Source organism: Lonchura striata, chromosome 9 (genome assembly GCF_050655825.1).
Source record: "Lonchura striata isolate lonStrDom1 chromosome 9, ASM5065582v1, whole genome shotgun sequence".
NCBI lineage: Eukaryota > Metazoa > Chordata > Aves > Passeriformes > Estrildidae > Lonchura > Lonchura striata.
Genome location: NC_140711.1, coordinates 24,651,040 through 24,675,635, shown reverse-complemented (window position 1 = coordinate 24,675,635; position 24,596 = coordinate 24,651,040). Strand labels below are relative to the sequence as shown.

The window sequence follows — 24,596 nt, the reverse complement described above, 5'->3', positions numbered from 1 at the left end:
AGCTGCAAGAAACTTTAGGTTTGTACTGGTGAAACTATCCAACTCCCACAGAGCATCTTTCTCTGTGATCTGTGCAGTTGGATTTCTTTTTTTATCCCTCTGAGCTGGATTTTTCTTCTAGTGTTGTTTATAGGAAATGTGTTATTTGTCCCACTTTAACACATTGCAGCAGCTACTCTTCAAATTGAATTCCTGATCACAGATCAACACATCTAATAACACTTTTTATGTTTTGCTATTCAGGAAAAATATTTAAAATATCAGCAACTGAAAATCACCTCCTAAAAATTTCTCTTCCTTCTTTGATTGACACATTCACCCTGAGCTAAATGTGTTTGATTGTAGCTGAATCAATCCATCCATCAGGGATTGGTACTGCCCCAACCCTGCTCCTCATTCATCCAGCCAGGGAAAATGAAGATAGGGTGTTTATACACACATTTGTAAGCAGTTACACATACTGGTGTTATCTAAGGATTTTCTCTGGTATCATGGAGCTCGTGGAGACTTTTGCTGCTGTTTGCCACAACAGCAGGATCAAGCTTTGGTCTCAATCCTACAAGCATAGTATAGACCAATTTCTTCAGGGAAAGTTTTCCCTTGAGCACTCTCTGCAGGCAGTAACTTCTATGAATATTTTTCTTCATTTGCAATGAAGATCTGCAGCTTTTTATGTTCTGAAATGACATCATTTGCATACAACATGTATGTGCATGCACATGCATGTATATGTGTAGTACCTGATGGATGCATATAATAATCTTTCTAGTTGTTAATACAGCTTATACTGTATTTGCATTTTTAAACAAGAGAATATTAAAAACCTTCTCATTACATTTCAGGAAATTATATTTGGTCCTCTCTGCCAACAAGGCCATCCTGTACATTCCATTGTTGGTGACTAAAATAAAAGCATAGCACTATTTTACAAAAAGGAAGATTAAAGTGCGTAAGTACACAGAAAGGTGCAGACCCTGCCATGAGCTCCTTCAGACTGTCCCAGATCAAGGACAGTTGGTTTGAACAGTAACAATTCCAGTGCAAATTGCCTCTTCTGCTGGCAACACCTGGCTTCCCCAAATGTACCTGGCCTCATCCCATAGCCCTCCATGGACTATGTTCCCCTTGACATTGCACATGGCTTATGAGCCTGCAGAACTGAGTCCAAACTAATCCAGGTACCTTTGGAAGCAAAAAATTGATTGCCAGCTAATAAATACATTCAAAACAAAACATATCCCTTTTACATGCATCTATTTTCAGAGCTGTGTTAAAAACGGACCTTGGGAAGATTTTTCATCAAAGAAAACCAAAGGACAGGGAATCCCCACTGTGGGGCAAAGTGGTGTCAGCATAGTGCAATGAGCTCCTAAGCAGGTTCCTTGGATGCACTGCTTGCCATTCTAAGGTGCAATAACCATTATCTAGGTTTCTTCTTAAGATACTTTTCTTTTTACTGCTGTATGTATATAGAGAGAACTAGCTTGCATGGGATGAAGATTCTTCAGAAATTGCTGTTTCATGTAGTACAGGGCTTTGTCCAATTAGCCACAGCTCATTTCAACCCTTTGAGTTTGAATTTATTTACACTACTTTTGTGCTTTTGAACTTTCCCTTTATGAATAATGTCTGAAGGAATTCCCCTACTGATCTACAGTCATGATCTTTTGGAAAATGTGGACATTTGGGGATGTGTAGTAAAAAAGTTCTCTATTTCCTAATACAATTTAATCAATTCTTGAATCCTTTTTATTACGGCTCTAGATTAAAAGCTCTTAAGAGAATGTCTAGATCACCCACATTGGCAGCTTGAAATAGTTCTGGCTGGTCCATCATAGACAGAGCAATCCGAAGTGCTGCCCAAATATTGCCTGATAGAGCAGGGTGGGGAACGTGCTGTTGATTCCTGCTTTTTCTTTGCAAACTGAGAGCAGTGAGGAAGTTGCTGACAGCCTCTCTGTAGGGAAGAAGAAAAGAAAAAAGAAACAAGCAATATAATTTGCTTAAGGACTACAGGCAAACTTTCTAAGGTTCCATGTCAGGATTAAATACACAATTTTACAGTGCAAAATAATAAAATATGTTGTTCTTCCTTGATTTTCATCAAGCAAGAGGGCGTGGCTTGGAGTAACACAAAACTTAGTCTACCCAAACATTTTGGGGGTCTGTCTTCACTGCAGCAAAACTCCCCTTCATCTTCCCTGTCTCAACCTGGCAGCTGGGACCCTGGAATATCACCTTCATTCCTGAAGAATGTTTTTGATGCCATGAACTACTTGAAGCAGTTTAACTCAAGTTTCTCTTTAAAAGACAGGCTCTTACATTTTCTTTTACAGAGACTCTTAAGAGCAGGATTATTTTAAGTGCAAGAACAATCCCACTGATTATGAGTACTTGTACTTAGAGCTACAAAGCTGCTTTTTAGTTCTTTGTAAAAAGTGATGACAACATTTTACAATAGCTGAGATTATGTTGCTATATTCTGATAACTTTTTTCTTAGCTACCTCCAGCTTGAAAATGGATCTTCACTTGGCAGCTGTGATGCCTGACTTTTTGTTTACACATCTTTCACACTCACCTGTATGCCCCTAGGTTGATGCAGCTTATCCCCAGGTTGTATCTGGACCTGATGAAGCCAGGTTGAATTTCCAGAGCTCGTGTGTAGGCCTCCACAGCTTCTTCACTGCGGTCCCCGTTGGCCAAGGTCGCCCCAAGGCGGTTCCACAGCGTGTAGTCCTGGTGAGAAAATGACTTTTCTACTGTAGGTGTCAAAAACCAGACATAATGTCTCATTTTTGCTTGCAAAGGAAAGAGGACTGCATAAAATATTAGTATTGTATCTCAATTGACAAGGAACGTGAGGTTCTGCCTCGTGATCAAAGGCAACTTTATGTACTTAATACCATTAATCAGCACACAGGTAGGAACTGGACATGCATAAATCTGCTTCGAAACAGAGGAATGACGATGTTAATTACATCTTGTAATTAACATTTCTATTTTGTGTCTTAAAATTTTAATGTCAGAAGTGGCATGTCATTAATAATAGCCTGATCCAGACAGGAAAAAGGAAATGGCCTGTAAAGCTAAATTTAAAAAAATAGAAAAGTTTAAAATGTACCTCTGGTCGAACAGTTAAAGCAGCACTAAATGCATCTATTGCTCTGTTAAATTCTCCATTCAGGTGAAAAAGAACCCCAAGTCCTGTCTGCAGGTCAGGGTCTATCATATCACCATTCTGGTGAGCAGCCTCCAGGTACAAATCCTTTACTTCTTCAAGTAATGAGCTAGACAAGGGAGAAAAATAAGTTAAAGATACATCATACAGTTATTTACAAATTTTCAATGTTGATTTCATAGCCTGAAATTAAAAACTTTGTAGTGGATTTATCAGAAGTGCTATATTTCTAAAATTTGTGAATGAGCTTCTTCATTGTGGCAAAGTTGTACTTCAGGGTGCTGTTGTAAACTCTTGTCTGAAATAAAAAAAAAGTTCATCTATGAAATGAGGTCAAAGTACAGCCATGAACCCAAGTGGAATGACATGAAAGTTTATTAAAACTATTCAAATTAGATGAGTTTTTCAGACATAAAACAGCTCTTTACTTGCAAAAATAGTATTTTTAAGAGGAATAGATGAGGGACCAGCCAAGACCCTTGAAGAAAGTTCCCAAAGCATAAGACTTCTGTGCCCACTGTAACTTCTTAAAATCTTTGCACTGACAGCACCAGATGTCAGCAGGATGAAGCCAAAGTAGAATAACACACTTAGCAATTAAGCAGAACCTGCATATTTTATTTTTGCTCATATGAAATTATCTTGTCAACCCAGGACTTGTAAGTGATGAGGGTAAAACATAAGGCCTGTCTTCAAAATGACAAGCAGTGAGCTAGCCTGAGTTGTTTGCTTCTCTAAATCATGTTTATGCCTTTAATGACTTTATTCTGCATCTCACAGTCCAGAGGTACTTGTTTATTGTCCTCATGAAATCATAATGGAGGGCTGCCAAATCATGATTTTTTTGTTATTTAAGATGGCCAAGATAAATCAAATGGCTGTGTTGTCTCTTGGTTAGAACCACAACACCTTTTAAATAAGCAGGTTCCACCTCCCAGTATTCTCAGAGAGCTCATGTTGCACTGCAAAATGGCTTGTTCCTGGATTCTGCTGGGCTGGGATGTGGGAAAAGAGCAGGAACAGTGAACAGTAGGAAACACACACACGTGGAGCTGGATAAAGGCTTAGTATGGAAGTGGAAGCAGCTGAAGGATGAGGGTGCAGGATGTGGGAATAGAAAGGCAGGAGACAGGGATGGAGGAAAGTGATGGGAGTTGAGGGGATACAGCTTCATTTAAGCTGTTTTTTTTTTTTTTTTTTTTTTTTTGGGTTTTTGTTTGTTTGTTTGTTTGTTTTTTAAACTTCCAGGGATGGCATAAAAGACAAAGCCTTCAGTAATTAAATCAAATGTTCTCTATTGGCTTCCCTCTCCTGCTATTAGAGACCTGTTCTTCCATCACAGAGAACAGGCTGGACTTCTAGAGAGCACAGGGACACAGCAGGCACCACCAGTTCCAGGGCTATCATTAGCATTTCCACTGTGAGGATTTCCAGTGCATTTACCTTTCATCTGCTGTCTTAGACATCCTCCTGGTAAGTGCTGGGGAGCCTTTTTTGCTTCTCACAATGTACTTGTATTTTGGATTTTGCTTTATCCAGTTTCTCAGGGATTGGTAGGCTTCTTGTTGATGGCCAGTGTTGGTGTAACTCACAGCCAGGGCCATCAGAGCTTTCAGGTTGTTTGGCTGCAGTTCCAAGCACCTAGGCAGAAAATAAAAAAATATATTGAGATATTTCTGCAGCCAAGCACAATGCTTGAATTGTTCCAAAATAAACCCTGTGAAGAAAATCACAATCATCACTGTGGCTCTTTGAAAACTGGGGATGAGCAAGATCCTAAATCAGAAAATCCCTTGGATTTCTATCCAGGTAAGCTAATAAGGGACATATAAACAAGTTTGAGTGTCCGTAGGTGAAATAACTTCATGGTTATCAGTGTTGATGCAATTGAATATTGCTTCAAATAGAAACATAAAAAACCATTACAGAAAGATAATAATAATGCTCATATTTTGGAGCTCACATTTTATGTACAAGAATTCTGTGATCTTCACATCTCCATCAACCTAAAACTGTTGGCAGTTTAGCATTCAGCAGCTGAAGGGAGCTCACTCCAATTAAGAAAACCTCTTCATTAAAGGACAGACTACAGAAAATATGCCAAGTGGCTGGAATGTAAAAAAGGCACTTCATTTGCATCATGCCTAACTAATTTTTATTAGGCGATGTAACTTTTGTGCATGTACGTAAATTACTCCATGAAATATTTCACTTACTTAATAAAACAGAAATATTAATCACTGGTCATACCTCTGAAGCCACTGGAAGTTTCTATATCTGTGTTAATGCTCTACTCTGCTAAATAAATGCTTCTCATTCCAAGGTAGGAATGGAATTAAATATCCCCAGATCTCCATTGCCCAACACTCATCAGAGCCCAGATTTAGGACTGATCTCTACCTTTGTAGGGCCACGATGGCTGCCTGCTCATTTTCATTTTCTGCCTGTGTTATACCCAGGAACTGCCAGGCCTGCAAAAATAATAATCATTTAGTTTGTTACATATATTCAGCTGCAAACAGAGTAAAACAATATCACTGTTAAACACAGGGGTGAGGAAAAGCAGCAGATGTGTCCAGCACTAACCACAGATTTTTCTACAGTGTGCACACCAACAGCCCAAATCAATGCAGTTCTAAATATCTTTGGGCCTAATAAATATTTGTAGTCAATGAATTCATGGGTATTCTGTCAGTGTATAATCACAAGCTGATTTCTTAAATTTGAGTTATTGTACATTTTAAATTTTGCTGCAATTTTATGGAAAATAGAGAAGAACAATTATTTAGTTGTATATTATTTATAGGGGTTATTATTTATATATTATATGTATATTATATATTAGGGGTTTCTAGAGAGCTTGGGATTCTCCAATTTTTTGAAGTAATTTAATTTAATGTAGGAGGAGATTCAAAGAGTCCTAGATACAGCATAAATATTTTTAATATTTCACAAAAACCAGACTTTAAATATAAACTAGTTAAAAACAGCAACATGGAAGAAATTTATATAACTTTAAAATTTTTTTCAACAGTCTTGTTAAATCAAAAATATTCACCTTTTTGATAGCAGTGTTTACAAGACAGTTTGAAAATACCAGGATGTGAAGGGAAGGTTTAAAGTACTTCAAAAACAATATTTCAGAACCACATTCTCATCATGTGAAGAACTCATTATCTGTTTAAAGGCACCCACAAATTCATAACCCTTAGAATCCAGTGTTTCAGTCAGTCATGCCTGGCAGAGGTTTGAGCCCAGGAATCATTCCCTCATTCCATGCTGCAGGGAGGTCCCTTTTCCTTTGCCAGAAAAGGCACAGCAGTGAATACCTCAGCATCGTTGGGCTCTTGGAGAATTGCAGCCTCCAGGTACAGGATTGTAACAGGCAGGTCACCTTCTTTCATTTTTTTCAGTCCTTCCTCAAAAGCACCAGGCCAGTCTTTGAAGGGGTTGTCAGTGTGGAAATAATAACCCTGGAGCAGGGAGATAATGGACCCGTGATGAATGACGAGTTGCAGGGCATGACAAGTCTAAAAACGCAGCGACTCACTGTTTTCCAAATGGCTGCAGACAACCTTTCCTCTGTGGAAATGGCACGAGCTCCCCCCGTGGAATTTCAATGGCAAAAAGTGTAAAAAGTCACACCAGGGGGTATTTATGTTTCTGCTCTCTGTATTTTTACTTCAGCTCTGGAGTTAAACCTGCCGGTACCTGTGCTGGGCTCTCCATCAAAGGAAATGCCAACAGGTCCCAGTGCCGGGTAAGAGCAGAGCGCCCAGAACATCCAAAGTGGTGCTAAAGGAACACACCCAGCAGCTGGATCCCTGCAGCGCTCAGAGCCCCACGGCTGCTCAGCTCAAATCCTGAAACCCTCAAGTAACCTTCCAGATGCAGAGCAGTGCTGCAAGCACCTGAGTTGATTTTAGTACTCCTTTAAGTTTTGCCTTTTTCTCTTGCCACTGCAGTGTAAAGGGTGTGTGGTAATATCAGCTGCATAATAGAAATCAAATTAAATACAGAGCGGAAGGAATGAAGAAAAGAGATGGAATCACCGTAATTTCTATCATCAACAGTGTTTGAATGTGCCAGCCCAGGTATTTTTGTTTGGTGTTTTTCCTTATGTGCTTGTCTTCAAAAGTGCTCATAAATCCAGCAGTTGCTGTGATCCTTTCAGCTGAATTTAGGCTGTGTGCAAGCCTAAACCTATTCTCCCTGTGGCAAGGTCGTCTAAACCTGCCCCACCCACAGGCAATTAAAGAGGATGAGCTCTTTGGGATAAAATTAAAATTCCATGGCCAAAGAGTTTCCTTGGGTTCCCTGGAAGAGCTGAGGCTCATCTCAAAGCTGCACAGGGGGGATGTACTGCAATAAAAAATCTGGTGTCACCTTCTCGATGGTTGAGATGGTGACTTGCCCTGGTGCTTCCTGGTTCTCTGAAATCCAATTTCTGCGAGCCATTTCTTCCCATTCTGCTTGCATTTTATCCCAAAACTCTGTGTCAGACTAGAAGAAAAGGAGGAAAAGATAAAATTAACAACAAACTTTAAAATAAATGTGTTTTTTTTTTAATTTTGAATTTCTTTCTACCAGTGGTCTGTCAATTTTGCTGAGCATAATTAGTTCTATTAATAATCACACAGACTGAAATGCTACAGCTTCTGTTAGAAATTCCATATAATTAAAGCTCATCTCTTATATTGGAATGCCATTTGTCAACAGAAAAGTCTTTATCTCAGAGGCAGTGTATGTCCTGTTTGAAGCAGGATTTGCAGCAGTTTACACTGCATCTTATTGATGCTAACAGCAAATTGTTACATAATATTTGAAAGTAATCAATGCTGCAGCTCCCTGGACAAAGAAAAGAAAGGAATAAAAAAGAAAAATCAAGTAAGTGCATATGCAAAAGAATAACAATAGATAAAACAGTTTGAAAGAGAGCAAGCATTGCTAACTTTGGTATATTCAGCATAATTTTCAGCTATGAGAAAGAGAAATGCCAAGCTTAGACAGAGGGTGTTTGTGCAAGGAATGTAATACAAATTGGGCTTTTTGACATAGTGGAGAAATCTTAATACTGCATTGTATGCTCTGCTAGTGAGAGGAATCGACAAGAGATTATAGAATCATACAGTAAGATTACTATTCAGCTCAAAGATGAGGGGAAAATGCACATACAAGGGAAAGAGAAATTATGAAAAACAGATGAGATTTAGGATGACGAATGAGATTAGCAACGACCAGAAGGAGGGAACAAATGTGGCTACTAGAAAATGATGCCAAGAAATAGAAATAGAATTATAGGACAGAAGCCAAATTAAGGTGCTACTTTTTCAGCCTCCACACACTAGTCATGGGACTCTGCAAAGGAGATCCATAGCAGAGTATTTGCAGAGCACTACGAGTCTTTCCAAAATTCTCCAGTTCCTACAAGGACATGGCCAGTGTTTCAGTGAGCACACAGCACTGGGGGCACAGTTTCTCAGCTTATTCACATCACACAAAACATCACAAATAAATCTACTGAGATTAAGACAGAACCATTTGAGAGTGATTTGATTAATTAATTTTAATTAATCAGATTTGATTAATTAATTTTAATTAATCAAAATTAATTGAAGGTTTTATGAACTGGTCCAGATAGTTTTGTGTGAGTCTTTATTATAAGGCTGACAACTCTGGTGCAGCTCCACAGCCAGGCATGATTGGAAAAATAGAATTTAGACTGTGATTGCATGGCTTGCTGCAACCCTGCTTAGGTGCTGGGGAAAGGAAAGCATACTGCCCTCCATTCAGGAAGAAATTCAGAATTGTATGAACTCAGTCTTCAGGATTGTCTGAATTATGCAGTTACTGGATCTGTGAAGGTATCTGCTATGTTACTCCATGGAAAAGGAAATAAATTGGGAATCATTCACTCTTGGAGAGGAGACTTCACTCCAGGTAATAGCAGTGAACTGCCCCGACCTCTCTGTTACACCACTTCTGAATTTGCTCTCATTCCAGGCTTGAAGAAAATACTTTCATATAAAGAGTTGTGAGTTTGTACTGAAATGCTTATTTAGGGTCTGAAAAGGCTGGGAAAATAAGTCAGATCACTCCCTCTTTAACTCTTAGCAGCCATAACCAGAGGCAATTGAATCTCCAAAAAAATCCTGTTCAACAGATGCCTCCATCAACTGCTTCTCATTCAGCACAAATCTGCCCAGCACTGAAATAAAAATTATGTGATCATGTTTTAACTAGCAGTAATTTTGAGATTCAGCATGAAGTTAAAATATGGAAATTTCCCTTTCCTTCAGATTAAAATTAATAAAACTACTGAAAACTAATTAGTAATGGCCCTATTTAACCAGATTAATTAATAGAAATACTTAATTTATAGAAATAATATGTATGATATTTATATTAGAATTTTTGCTTCCTTTTTTCCACAAAAATGCCTTATTAATCAATGGTATGGAAACATCAAATCATATTTCTGCAGATAGTAAGCAAGTGGATTTTGGTCTTAAATTCAAATTCTGCTGTTTAATTATATATTTATAATTCTCACAGAAGTTCACTGTGTTTACACTCCACATAAAAAGCCAGTGAATTACTGTGCACTCAGGTAGCCACCCTGAATGTTCATTTACAGAGCCAAAGGAGGGAGGACAATGCAATGAGAGCAGCTTTGCTGTAATTGCTCTCAGCTCATCCTACACTAGCTGGACACAGGACCCAGAGTCATTTTGGGTTTATTTTTTAAGGAAGGTTTGGGCTGGGCTACAGAATTCTGAGGATGCTCAGCACGAGGAGTTACTGACACTGCCACAGCAAAGCTGCCCTGAGCTCCTGGACCAGGCTCTGACCCAATGTGGTTCCAATGTCAACAGCAGAGCAGTTCAGTGTCCTTGAGGAAGAGAATTATAAATATTACACACATTTAAATATTGTAAATATTACAGTCTTTGCTGAAGGCGTAAGTCTATTTCAGCTGCCATTTTTTCATTGAATTCAGTAGCAGGAGGGTTAAATTAGTATTGAGCCTTTCTGAGAACCTGGCTTTGGATCAAGGCTCCTAGGTCTAATTTTAGCTCTATTTGCTACACCAGCAGTGCCTATTAACCTCATTTCAGTGTTTTTGCCACATTAAGCCTAGTGAAGTACTTTGATAAACCAAAAGTTTTCAGCCCAGTTGAACACATTTAACACATTCTCAGATCATCTGTAGCAGTTAAGAGGAATGACAACCAGGATAAATGTTCATACCATCTGACTTCTTCCAAGCAGAAAATTCTGCATTTTGTCAAGGAGGCTATTTTTATTCTTAGTATTTAAAGATATGTTCAACCAGTTAAACAAATGGGAGGCAAAATATTCCCAGGCTCTTTATTTCCTATGATCCAATGAAAGGAGGCAGGGGAAGTATTTATAAATTTACATATTATCATAACTTCTAGAATTTTGCCTATTCTGTATTGCCAAAAATTAATTTGAACATTCCTCATTGACCAATGCATAAGCAAGGCTCTGCCATTGTTCTCTAAATTACTGCATTACCATACTCTTTGATGTGAAAAACACAGTAAATTAAACTTGTGTACTTAACTAGGTAAGCTTTCCTTGGCTGATATAATCTTGAAAAAAATTCCGAAAATTTTCCCGAAGTTTAGTGATGAAAAATGTTTATCAAAGCAAAGATTCCCACTGTGTTTGGAAAGAGTATCAAATGAAATGCATCTGAATGACTCAAGTTCCTGGTTCCTAAGTTAACATATGGTTTGGCCAGTTTTAGGCTCATCCAAAGAAATGTCTAAATAGTGAGACAGGAATGTTGTAGGTGCAGAAAGGATCCAAGCAATACTCATGGGAACCACAAAGCTGATGGTCCTGGAATACATTTTCCTAGGCTAGAACAAATTAATCCCATCTTTTTCCTCCTATTGTCACATAATTTAGCTGTAATGTGCTCTGATGCTTCAAAGCAGTACATTATACAGCAGATGGTTCATGTGACATTGTGTTGTAAATAAAAGGATGCTGGGAAGGACAGCTCAAAATTTCTTATGCATAAGCTCACAAAACAGTGTGGCATCTGCAGTTTAATCAGAGAAATGTGGAATAAGAAAATAAAAAACCAGGTTTTTTTCCATCTCTGAGACTGCTCAGTTAGAAGTTTTTGCACCTTCTTGCTTTTATTTTGTTTATTTTAATTCATCACCAGTAGGATGGTGGTTGATAAAACAAATGTTTTAATGAAATATAAGTACAGGATGGATCTCAATCCCCATCCTGGCATTTTTAAAAAAATCAAAAGTAAAAAATTTTGGTGAAACAGAGCTAATTATCAGAAAGTTTGTGTTAAAACATAGTTCTTATAGCACTTGGAAAATATTGAGACAAAAAATCATGAGGCAAAAATCAAATCCAATTTCCAGATTAACAGAAAAGGTAGCAAGGTCTGCAAGCACCCAAACACTGCAAAGGAATCAGGACCCTCTCTAGTCAAAAAGCTATTTTATTCACCACTTTATTCTTAAAAGATTCCCCAATGGCATAGACATCTTTAAACCGTCTTAATAAAGAATTACCTCACAAATCTTCATTAATCTCAAAGTTTGACATCTTAAAACCATTCCCAAAGTGCTGAGGTGAATACTGGGTGGAGGATAAACTTTGGTGTCTTCATTTACTGAATTGTTAATTAATTCCTTTTGAACTAGGCCACCAAGAACCTGAGACTTACTTCCTTTTCTTGATAGTTTTCTGGCTAATCTTTCTACTTGGAGCTTTCCCAAAATCAAAGAATATTACAGAAACATCCAAAGCCCAAAAGATGAATTTTTGACCTGTATCTATTCTCTGCTTAAGAAAGAACTAATCTTTCTGAGATGGGTTCCAATTTATTTCAATCACTCCAGCTTTCTTACTACTTCATTTTAGCTAGGATGAAAATTCAGCTCTTTTCATATGCAAATGGGAATAACTGCTCTGTAAGGTCTTGAAGGATCCTTTCCTTTACATTTTAACTACCTGGCCCAAGGTTCTATTTTAAGCAGAAAGAATAACTTAAGGCTGCCAGCTACAGCTGGGGAAACATTTAATTTGATTCTTTTTAATAGCCCTTTTGGAGAGTATTTTCAAGTATTTTAACAACCTGTCTCTGTTACCTCAGAATGACCTTTTAGTCTGTAGGGTTTGGGATTTTTTTTTTTTTTACAATATATTCTCCTCCTTACTTTACTCTGCACAGTAATTCAATAATGTCTTGTAATCTGTTGTTGGACTCAACTGATTCTTCTTTCTGCTGAGTGTCTGGAAACTCCCCATCACACAAGTTCCTGGCAGTTGCAGGAGTACTGACATCATTTGCTCAACCACCAGCACTGGGATGTTCAACATGAGATTCCCTGTGCTGCCTGCCCAGGTCACAGCACAGCACTTCCCACCCTGAGGATCAGCCTGCCCTGCAAGTGGGAACATCTAAAGCGTTTCAAGCAGTGCCAATTTGCAAGCAAGTTCCCTCCTTTCCTGCCAGGAGCGAATGTGTGTGATGTGTGACACCAGAAACATCTCCTCTGCCCCAGCAGAAGTTGTTTGTGAAAGTTTATTTGATCTGGAAAGAAAAAATGCCTTTGGTGCTTGGTTTATGAAAAAGCTAATTTACTGATTTTGTCTATTTTGGCCTTGTATGCTGAGACTAGATTTTTTTGTGTGTGCAATAAAATCCCAAGAAACCATGGTAGAAACCCTGCATCTTACCATAGCATATAATGGAAAAAGCCCATACAAATCAGATTAATTACTTCAACAAGAGTTTCTCTTTCTAGCTAGAAGCCAGTATCAGACTTAGGCATAGTTTTTTTTTCTCATCAGCCAGTATTGAGCTAGAGTAGTTCAGCTGTCAACACTGGCATTAGAATGGTACATAACTTGAGCTACAAGAGTATTAAAATACATGACTAAAATTTAAATCTAAACTCAAACATCCCTAAAGTGTTTCTAGATGGTTTCAAGACTAATGAGCCTGCAGTGCTAAAAATGCTAAAAATAACCAGTTTAGAGGAACTAGTTTCACAGCTTCATCCTCTGCACCCTAAGAACTCATTTCAGTGGCTGTTACATAATTTAGCCTGAAATTCTGTCCTTGCTGGCATGGAGCTGTCTTGGCTCTTTGTGGTGATGGGATTTTGAAGGGCTGCCCATGGAACCCCTAAGAAGATAATGAAAATAATGATACTCCAATGCTTACATCCAATATTTTTGTGGAGTTCTGCTAAAAAACCTGTGTTCTACTTTGTGTCTAGACAAGGTTAATTTGAACTAGTGGTGTAAGACAACACTCAAGAGATGCTTTAGATGTTGGAAATGTAGTAGTGAGTGAAAAAACCCCAGAAGTGCAGTAGGAGAACTATCCAAATACTTCTGTCTTTTCAAAGCAGATAGATTTACCAGGAAACAAGAATACTCCTGTGCTTAGCATTCTGCCACTGGTTGGAAAAGTGTGCAAATGGTGCATGGCTGGTGCCTCTGTACAGCTCTGTCTTACAGCAGGTAATTGTGCTGCTCATCAGTGATTCTGAGCTCTGGTTTCACAGGGGAGACTTGGTTTGAGTCTGGGTGTAAAGAAGTGATGGCACACAATTGCTGGGAGAAATGTTTCCCTCTTTTACTTGTGGTTTGGAATTAGCATTTACCCATTTGCTCTAGCAATAAAAACCCAGCTTAAAAACTTGGTTCTCTCTAATGTTTTTTTTATAGATAAGTGTTTTGAATTTCCTTTTTTTAAAGAGACAAGCTGCTATTTTAAATCAATCTCTCCACAAATTGCACATTTTCTTTGTTTTAAATAATCCAATTCCAACTCTCTCCTCTGCTTGTGATGCAGATAAAAAAGAAATCCGTAGAACATCAGCTGAAAATGAAAACAGAAAATTAAATAATACCTCAACAGCTGCCTTTGCTCTTTCAAATTCCTCCTCCAAGGAGTGATTTCTGGAGAGAAGAGGTGTTCCCCAACGCTGCTCCTTACTTGACCGTGCCTAAAAAATAAAAGAATAAATCAGAAAGGGATGATAGACCCTCTGTCACACTTCTGAGTTATTTCCTTAATTGCCTAGAGCCCCAAATGGCCTTTTTCTTGGGGAAAACTACTTGTTTCCCTGCATGAATTCCTCTGAATTCTCTTATGCTGTAGCAGAGACCACTTCTCATGGGAAGCAGAGTAATTTATCTTTTCCAGACTTTTCTTTTCACTCAAGATGTGTGAAAGATAAGAGACATAAGAGAAAAGGCAATGCAAGGGTTGGACTACAAAAGGAGAGAGCTGACTATATTGTATATGACTTTTACTTTCCTTGTTCCTCCTGCATTATGATTGTGGCAGTGCTTTCCACTGACTATGAGCCTGGAAGAAAATATTTTATTTCCTACATATTTTGTGTTTTTCTTTCAGGTTTTCTTTTGGGATCCCATTGGAGAGCCAGGTTTGCCCTGGATACCACTGGAAGGGCAAATAATTTTCACAATCAGCATCTCTTTTATGTACCATAATATTGGTCAATCCCATGGGAAGCACATAATAACTTTTTCCCTGTTCTTTTTCTAAAAACAATGGGATTTTTTTTTTTACAAAACGCACTGTACAAGACCAAACAATATTTAAGCATGACAGAAAAAGCACAAAGTGGCCTAATCTTGCTAAACAAGGCTCTGACTGCTAATCCCTTCCCCAGTGTTTGTCAAGAGGTTAAACTCATTAGCCACTTGTGTGCCCGTGCTTCCATGTGCATTAATTTCCCTGATTGTATTTCTGATGACTGTACTTGTAATATTAAATTTATGTGAACCACACTGCCAAAAGACTAATTTTGATCTGATCAGACTCATTGGGCTGTCTCTGTTGGAATGGGCTCTGCTGGGATGGAACATCTGACACTCATATATGTCACATGTAATGTATGGTCAGACACATTTCTCTGTGGTCCTGAGGCTTTGGTCTCTCAGTTAGTGAAATGCACATTGAGTGGATGGAACACATGAGGTAAGAAAACAAAGATAGAGCACAGTTGCTGTGAGAAGCTTGTGGTGGTGGTGGGCACTGTGGGTGTTCTCCTGTGCTGACCTCTGCACTTGGCTCTGACAGGAAACTCAGAGTGTGAGGGAATGTCCACACTGAGGATCTGTTGCTTTCACATCTTCTACCTCTAGCCCATGTTTGGAGAATACTATTTTCATTTGGTGAGGCCTGGAAGAGGTTTCAGGCTGTCATTGAAAACAAACCAAAACCCAGTCCTATACATAAAACAGTTCTTTTACTGATTAATAGAATTTAGGGCAGAAGAAATAACTGGTTCAGGTAATTCCATTCTTTGAAGAACATAATTTTGTCTGTGTATCACATGATGGCATTTGTCACTCAACACCCATGGAACCAAAATTTTGTTCTTCAGAGAATAAGCTGAGGTTGTCTGGAATAAATGTCTTAGAGGAAGATGCTTGAGTTTAATTTAAAGTTATCAAGAGACCTTAATGTTATCACTTTGTTTTCAATTTGTTTCACTGCCTTCCTTGTTTCTCTTATTAATTTTAATTTCAGTTGTCCTCTATTACTTCTTTTTTTTCAAACTTTTTAATACTCATTTTCTCTGTAGAAATATACTGATGATTTTAATCAGATTTTAGTGATATAAAGACATTTAATAATATAAAAGCATCAAAATATTAAATATTCTCAATATGAAGCATTCATATTTTAACCTTTTTGTGTCACTTTTACTCTCCCCCTTAATTTTCTCTAGTCATACAGACAATCAAAATGAACCCTTTATTCCAGCACCTGTCTTGCTGCTTCTCTATGCAGAGACCAGGTGATCTCCTGTCTGCCACTAATTGTGTTTGCTTCTACAGACTCCTCTTCCCCCAGTACTGCACAGGGAACACTCCTGTTGTTTCAAACTGCCACAAAGCACAGTGGTGTAAGCAGAGCCCGTGTTCTTGCTCTGAAATGTGTGATTTTCTAAGGGACTGTGTTGCAATATGTATTTATACAGTTGCCTTGCTCACCAGCTTCTTTTTACATATCTCTTCTTTTCTTGTTTCTTTTTTTTTTTTTTTTATTATTCCACTCTTGCATCATATGGAAATTCTCTGAGGGATTTGCTTGCATGTTTATTTCATTCTTCAAACAATGAAGAACATTGTTTGTCTTTGGAATCCCAGAACAATCCCTATGTGATTACAATTCCTAGTAAATAACTACTGCTCCTGAGAACTCAGGTTGGCCAGTTTTAATCTGTTTAACAACTGCTTTATTCACAACGTGTTGTGCCAATTTTACAATCAGAATATGACATATTAATTCAGAACTCTTGTAGAAGATCAGACATCAACATTTATCAACTCGACCTGTAATCCGATCAAAGAATTAAATTTGTTTTTCTTGACACAGGACTCTATTGATAGGCTCTAATTATGTTCCTGGCCTTTTCATTATGTATGACTTGGCTCCTGCAAACAGCTTGATTACTTCTGCTTTTTACCCATTTGTTTCCAGTGGCTGCCATTCCTCAGGTCAAGGACAGTGCTGTAAATGAGGATGTTCAGCCTCAGCTGTACTGCAGAAGGGCAGGGTGAGGGGGCAGAGGACAAGAAGCAGAGGTCCCCTCCTCTGCCAGTGACACTTTGTCCCCACATCATCCCCACAGAAACAGACTTCCCCCTCCATTAAATGAACATTACAAAAGCCACATCAGCTGCATTTGCACACAGGGCAATGCAGAGCTGCCCTGTGGGTTGTGACACCCAGAAATGAAAAGCCTCTTAAAAAACCCCAAATTTGCTGGTCCAGGGAGAGGGGGTGGGAATGGAGGGGCAGCCTGGAGGGCTCCAGAGCTGCAGCAGGTGATGGGGTGGGGCTCTGCAGCTGCCCAGGTGGGCCAGGCTGTGCCCAGGGCTGGACACTGCCCAGGTTTGGTTCTCCCCTCTCTACAGTGCAGGTGCTGGAGCTGATCGTGGCTTCTGTGTTCAGGGACAAACCCTTCCCTTCCAATGCATTTGCACACACTTTCCTGCACTTGTATTCTCCTTATGTGCTGTTGGACTTTATTGGTGAGAGGCTTAAATTATCCTAACTTTTGATCAAGTCTTCAAATAATGAACTAAATCTGCCCCTTGTAACTCTTCATTTCCTTAGAATAAGTGGCACATCCAAGGGAAGTTAGGGCCATTAGTCTTTCTGTGATTATTTGGGAGAAGTGGGCAATTAATTTCACATGCTAAATACTCTTGCCTCAAACTGGAGATTTTTAAGTTTTGCAAGATTTGCACTATACCTTTGTCTAAGAGCACTGACATATTAGAATTAGGTACAGATTTTTAGCATGTCAGGGGTTTTGTATACTCTGTGAGCAATGAAATATTTAAAATGCCCAGGAAAATATTTATTTAAAAAGTTAAAACATGAACAGACTTCATGAAGAAAATGGAACATATTCTCTTCCTCTACAGTTTATAATTTTAAGATTAAAATAGCCCTTCAAAATCCCCCCCTTCCCCCAGACACTGTAGGACATCTCAGTACCAGTAAAAGCATAACGAGGAACTTTTCAGAATGACAGATAAAAGAAAGAACAAGGGTACTTTGGGCCAGTATAGTTTAAGAGTTAATAATATGTAAAATATGATGTGAGTAAATGCTGAGAAGCAAGACAGCCACATCCAGTGACAGCCACCAGTGACCACTGCCCATTGCAGCCTTCACATTTCTCCCTTGTAGTTCAAAGCTTGTCTTTTGGAATTTGTATTGGCAAAAGTGCTGGTAAATAAAGGATTTTGTTAAGAAGATTGCATAATTTTAATGAAAATATGACCTAGTTACTTGACATTTCACTCTGAGGAGCTAAATCTAACATGTCAAAGATGAGTGATGAGGTGATTGGGAAACTGCTGATGGAAAACTGCAGCAAGTTTGACAAGATGAAATCTTTAGGGTATGGCAGAATGTGTTGCATTTGCAAAGGCTACCCTTAAATGAGATAGACAAGACCTATAGAGGACAAAGTATGGAAGACATATGCTTTGATAAAGGCTCTAATGTGATTTCTTTTGCAAGCAGATTAAGAACTCGGTCAAGACAGATGAGCCTGAGTGTTGGGAGCTGACAACTCTGACAGCCCAAGTACGAGCAGGATGAAGGAGGCAGTGAACAAAACCACATATCTGAGTAACCTACCTAGCATGAGAATACAATCTCACTTCAGGTCATTTCTGTGCATTAATAATTACCACTTTAACACTTTGTTGCTCAAACGGACGACAAGTTTGAAACAAGCAGGCTACGACAAACCACAACAAAACATGGAATGTACCAAGACAACAGATAAGAAATCTAGTCTCTGCTCTTTTTTCAAGTTGGCTTATTCAACTTCATTATTTTTTTTTTTATTTTGAAGTAATAGTCATTTTAAAAAACATTATGGAGCCTCAACTGACTGAATTTAAACTGAGTGAAAAATGTGGATTTTTGCTTCTGCAGTTATTCTAGTGGAAGAGAAAAAGGAAATAGACCTAATAGACCAAGTAGAAATACCCTGCACTTGCAATTGCTTTTACAGAAAGCCACAGCATTTAAATCCTGTGACTGTCTACTTGGCTAACACACGTCTTGGTTGAGCACAAATGTCCTGGAATTTAGATTTGCTGGGCTGAGAAGCAGCTTCCTAAAAGAGGGTCAGAAGTGCTTCAATATGATCTCAAAGCACATGAGAACACATCATCCATTTCAAGTGGATGGCACTGTGTAATAGTATTTTCCATTACTAAGATGTACAAGTCTATTGCAGAGAAAGGGAAGATATCATGCATCACAACTAGTGTGAGGCGTTCCAGAGGGGAAAAAACCTTGCTTGTAATGTAGAGATGGCAGTGAAGTAAAGAACATGTTTTTGCCTAAGAGAAACCCAAAAATGGATCTGATAACTGGGTTCTGTTTCTAGTTTCTGGGGAAAAAAAAAAAGGTATATTATCTCAGGATATACATTTGGCAAGTAGTATCTATTTTTTTCATTTTTCCATTTTCAAATGAGGCAATTATTTTTCATTAATTTCCAGATTTTCTATCTGACAGAAGGTTTTTGAAGTCCAAGACTAAAAATAGCTGTGGGAGGCGAGAAAATTATTTTTAACTAAAAGCTAATCCATCAGAAAACTCTCTCTTCCCCCTTCCAGTGGCAATGGCTGAAGTCTTCCAGTTAAAAAGTAAGAAGCAGCAAAGAAGGTGTGTGAACAACCTGATCTATCAGAATACACATATAAATGTGCTTGTATATCCCTGTACCTGTGCATGCATACATACATGCAACCCTCAGTAATAATTTCCAACAAGACCTGTCCAAGACACAATACAACAGTGGAATTGGGCAAATCTACAAACCTTTAGCCCAGAGCCCTCCGTATTAGAGTTCCTTTTCCAGCAGGAAAAAGTCCTGTGACCACACTGCTCCCCCACCTGTGGAGATAAACTGCTAATGAGCATTGCTGTAACCATTGCTCCCTGCTTTCCTCAGCAATTTCCCACTTCTGGGGCTCCTGCCTGACCAAGAGACCTCAAGGATAGAATTTAGCATGGGTGGGGAACCACTACAAGTCTGAATTTCAGAACTGGGGTGAGGGAAAAAAGATAGTGCTGTAAATGGTAGTGTGAAGTTTTTCCCTCTGTACAGGAAGGCCATAGTTCACTGCAGCATTAAACTCTGAATGTTTCGGGTGCTGACATATTTTATTTCATAACCTATTCATTTCAGAGGTGTGTGAAGATATTTTCTCTAATGATCCTGAAAATATCCCTTGAACAGTTCTCCCAGGATGTCAGTGATTAGCCAGTGGGAAGTCACTCCTTGCCTTTTTATGGTTAATAAACCTACCAAATCCTCTTACCTGTATTGCAGGTGCAAGTTCTAATTCTGATGCTGAATCAGAGTCCAAGGCACTCTTGACATTGGTCAGCTCAGACTGTGATCTGTTTTCTGTGGACCTGGAAATAATGCATTTACACACTCAGCACTGGGACAGGCTGCCGAATGTCTTTCAGGTTCACAAGCACACAGTGATTAATCAGGCTATTTCTTTCAACTGAATTGTTTAACTTGCAGTAATCAAAATTGCCTGGACCCTTCTTTATGTTCTCACTCTTCTATTTCATTGACAGGGAAACTGAGGCTAGACAAAGACACAAGTGTGTGCCTCAGTCAGTGTCTAAAAATCAACCACCACAATAAAGGATTGCACTGCATGTCCCTGTAGGATTCTCACCACCCTTTATTAAGTAATTGCACCTGCTACTTTCTACAACATTAAAAATTGCTGGCAAAATGGCATTTTATAGTGCACTTGCTTATGATACATTGTCAAAAATATGTGCTTGAACACATTTAATGTCACCATAACAGGTTTAAAATTATGATTTGTTATCAAGCAAGTATTTCTGTGAATTAAGAAAGCTGGGCTGGAAATATTTTTTTTAAGGAAAGCAAAAAGTTGTACCATAAAATCTCTTTTGATGGAGCTCTGGATGATGATGATGTTCTCTCTGCAGAAGGGTGGACCTTGCTACTCCTGTCTCCATGAAAACTGGCATCATCCCATTTCTCTATCTGTGTCTGAATATCAACTGAAAAATGAAAAATAAATATGAATCTTTTAAAGAAACTACTGCTGAGAATTTTATCTTCTCTTTTAAGTGGGTTTTATAGAGAAAATATTGCCACCAAAGCCTATATTTTAATAATGGTCCAACATAAAAAAATATTAGTTGATATGGTGTGAAAATATTTGGAAATTCACAGCATTTTTCTGAATCTGTTAGCATTCATGGTCAGAATGTCAGTGTAACTCTTGACTTAAAATCAGTGATTTGTATGTAATTTAAACAAATTGTAAAAATGAAGCTTCTTTTAGAGACTAACATGTAAAAATGACTATGTAGGCAACTGGTGTTATTCAGTCATGTCAGACTCACTTTGCAAAGATCAGATGTTCAGCTCCTGTTTGAAGATAAAGGTCTCTGAAAGAATTTCTGTGATGATGAATGGAAAATTTGCTGCCTTGGTATAAATTACATTTACCTTGCAAATTTCTCAGTTGCACTGCAAGTAATTTAGTTTGGATGGAACTAAATCAAATTCACCTTTTCCAAAGCTTGTCGATAGATCAGGCTTGGCAGGAAATTGAGTTGTTTTGGAGATTTTTTTTTAGTCTGTATAAATATATCTTTCTTGTCAAGAATGGATTTTTTTTTCTCTACTATGCATAGATAAAGCATTATTTACAAACATAAATGTGCATTTCTGACACCTGCAGTTCTGAAAAGGGCATCAATATGGGCTGCCTCTCATTTGTGTCCTTTACCAATTTCTCATCACACCCCTACAGATTTTTCTACCATTTTACACACCCTGACTAAATTCCTTTTCCAAAGAAGTTTCAAAACTTTATTAGCACACTTAGGGTCAACTTAATAGGCATAATGGCAGAGGCAAAATGTAAAATGTGTTGACAGTGTTTGAGGTTTAAAGGGCCTTGGGTAGTTTATAATGGGGAGCAAAGGCTACACTGCTGAAACGTGGTGCAGCAAAATTCTGGTGTTGCTCATTATTTTGTGATAGTAGCCAGGAGCTAAGCAGGGCAAGGGAGCACTGATAAAACAGCTGCACTCTTACCTAAATCTAGAGAAGACTTGTCTGCAACTCTGCCAGCCTGGACTTTCTGCTCAGAATCCACACTGATCAGGTCAGGATTCTCTGTCTTCTTTCTGTGGGTTGAAGCTTTTAAGCCTTCAGTTCTTGAAGGATTCTCTGATTTCTTTGCTTTGTTTTGGGTTTGTAAGACAGGTTCACTAAGATCCAAGAGATCCAGACCTGTTGATAATACTTAGAGACAAAATGTTAAAATTCAGTGTTGTTTTAATTCAAATAGCTCACTTCTAAAGTTTCGTTTTAACTGGGGAAAAAATTATTGCTGTGTTTGCATTTGGTTAGAGTGAGTGTGTATTTCCTGGCTAAAGATGATGACCAGTATATTAAAATATGCCTGGGGATTTCAAGTGCTTAACTGAATGTAGTTTAGTGGATTTGCAAAAAAAGCTTTTAATCTGAAAATCTTAAAGACATCTGGGGTCTTCACAGGTTTTCCTTTTTTGTGAGGGCTCCCTGTTCAATTGAGCCTTTAGAAAATATTTGATTTATTCTTCGATCTTTAAAGTCCTGGTAACAGCTGCTTAGGGCAGTGTTGTTGTGCCACAATTCTTTTGAGAATAGCTCTGGGAGTGGACCTGGGTCAAAAACCAATGAACAGGTTTATTAATGTTATTTTCTATTGTTGTTGGTGTTTGTCCTTTGGGCCATAACTACTAAATACAAAGTCTAATGCCATTTCTATTAAGGACTGTATCAGTACGAAAGAAATGTTCCATTTCAGCTCTTCTTTTAAAATTTGCCTAAAGAGTAATATTCACAATTCTTTAGCATGTAAAAGGTAGAAAAATTCCTTTTTTATCAGCATGTTACAGAGCAGGTGTTTTTGAAAAATCAGTTTGCATTACCTCTTGCAGTGCTTTATCTACGTTCTTGGAAATCATTGAATTTCATCAGTCTTCATAGAATTTTTTTTATTTTATTATTAAATAAATCTAATTAACCTCCCCACCCCAATCTGATAGATATTCAAAGCAGGTGTAAAATTTACAGGTACAAAAACAAGCACCATTCTTGAACAATCTGAAATAATTCTATTCATCCCTGTAATATCTTCAGCTATATCGCTTCAAGGGAAAAAGCATTACTTACAATTTTTATTTAATTCAGTATTTCAGTTTCTGTCACTAGAACTTGCATGCTGCTTTAGACGCATTAATTGATGTGAAGATAATTATTCAGCTGTCAATTATTCATTTAATAATTTTCATGGATATAAATTTTAATTAATTGGCTTCTAACAAGCCAAGTCCTTTTCTGAGAGAGGAAGAGAGCCCAGCAGTGCAGTGCTGATATTATTGTCTCAGCTGATCTGCTCAGCAGCATCGATTACCTCTGCACAGATACTGACTAGGTGTGGGTTGTTTTCTAAAAATACTTCCAAATGACAATATACTTCAAATAGAATTTGGTATAATTCAAAAGGTTTTCAGGATTCACTCTTAGATTTTACTACCTTCTCTGCTACCTCATTACAACACAAAGAAGGTAAGAAATATATTAAATCCTTTCACTAACAAAGTGTCTGAACTCAGCCTGGATAAAATATTTTGATATCTCCCTCCTTTTTCTCTCCAACATCTTATTCAAGATTTCACTAAAAAAAATCTTTCTAGAGTAAGGAATGTGTTTGATTAAACCAAGACCAAATGTGGGTTTTCCCATAGGTTAAATTGTGCTAAACCAAATACAGAGAATTGATTCAGACTCATATGTACATCCTGTGGGACTTAAACAAATGGCATCGATTTCAGCCCCAAAGATCTGCTAGAATTTATGTGATTTGAATCACATCAGTTTTCCCCTAAAATGTAATTAACAAAGTTTTTCTTTTAACAGGTCAGGCAATTAAAATTCAATGCCAGCTTGCGGTTTTGTGCAGAGAGTAACAAACCAAGAAATCACTTGACAAAAATGGGCCATAATGAAGCCAAAACGAAAACTTTTTTTCTCTAGTGAGGTGTAGTAAAGAAGATTGTTTACCTGCAGTATTCGATGTTACAGGCCTTGCAACAGCTTCTGGCTTAGTTTCACAGAGAAAGTCATCAATGGAGGGGCTCAGGAGGGGTCTGCTCTCCTGTTGCTCATTCACCAGCTAGCAACAAAGAACCCCAGGTCACAGACTGTTCTTGGGATGCAGAATTTACAGAAATAAAACGTATTCTCACAATATCATGTACTTTATTTTTAATTGTGAGAGCAAGACATTGCAATTAGATGATGCACAAATAGCACTGGGATGAAAATAAAATAAGGTTTAGATACTCTTTTGGGGCAAAATTATATTCCAGTTTAACAAATCACACAAAAAATAAAGCAGCAAGATGATTTTTCCTCAGCAGTTATTGCATACTATTGCTTTTAGGGCTAAAGTTACAGGGCCTGATGCAGCTCCCTTCAAATCCGTGGTGAAGTTGAAGTTGCCCTTCTCTATCACCAGGAGGCTAAGCAGGGCTTTTTTTTTTTTTTTTTTTTTTTTTTAAGTGGCCTTTTTTTTTTATTTTGCACAAGTAACATGCTTCCACACAGAACTTCCACAATAGCATTTCATCTTGCTAATAAGCATTAGCCCACTAAACAATAACCTGCTGAGACAGGAAACACTTCTCTGCCATAAAATGATGTGTGAATGACAGTGGATGGAGCCTGGTGAGTGTATGAACTTCCTGCATGAGTTCTGGCTGTG

The 24,596-nt window shown here is 38.1% G+C and overlaps 1 protein-coding gene across 13 annotated transcripts in view; it reads right to left on the bottom strand.

Annotated features, from left to right (window-relative positions):
- Positions 1–1,721: 1,721 nt before the first annotated feature.
- PEX5L (peroxisomal biogenesis factor 5 like) overlaps positions 1,722–24,596 on the bottom strand; it is a 98,322-nt gene continuing 75,447 nt past the window's right edge. For 6 of the 13 annotated variants that reach the window (XM_021543361.4, XM_021543369.4, XM_077785725.2 and 3 more), the window contains 13 exons: positions 23,894–24,005; positions 21,878–22,087; positions 20,703–20,829; positions 20,097–20,193; positions 19,594–19,668; positions 14,108–14,203; positions 7,566–7,682; positions 6,509–6,652; positions 5,580–5,650; positions 4,623–4,820; positions 3,123–3,288; positions 2,580–2,737; positions 1,722–1,957 (listed from right to left, as the gene is read on the bottom strand). In XM_021543361.4, the coding sequence (XP_021399036.2) occupies positions 1,753–1,957; positions 2,580–2,737; positions 3,123–3,288; positions 4,623–4,820; positions 5,580–5,650; positions 6,509–6,652; positions 7,566–7,682; positions 14,108–14,203; positions 19,594–19,668; positions 20,097–20,193; positions 20,703–20,829; positions 21,878–22,087; positions 23,894–24,005 (1,776 nt within the window). In that variant the 3' untranslated portion in view covers positions 1,722–1,752. The remainder of the gene's footprint in view (positions 1,958–2,579; positions 2,738–3,122; positions 3,289–4,622; positions 4,821–5,579; positions 5,651–6,508; positions 6,653–7,565; positions 7,683–14,107; positions 14,204–19,593; positions 19,669–20,096; positions 20,194–20,702; positions 20,830–21,877; positions 22,088–23,893; positions 24,006–24,596) is intronic. The other 7 variants (XM_021543398.4, XM_085587986.1, XM_085587989.1 and 4 more) reach the window with 3 other exon arrangements.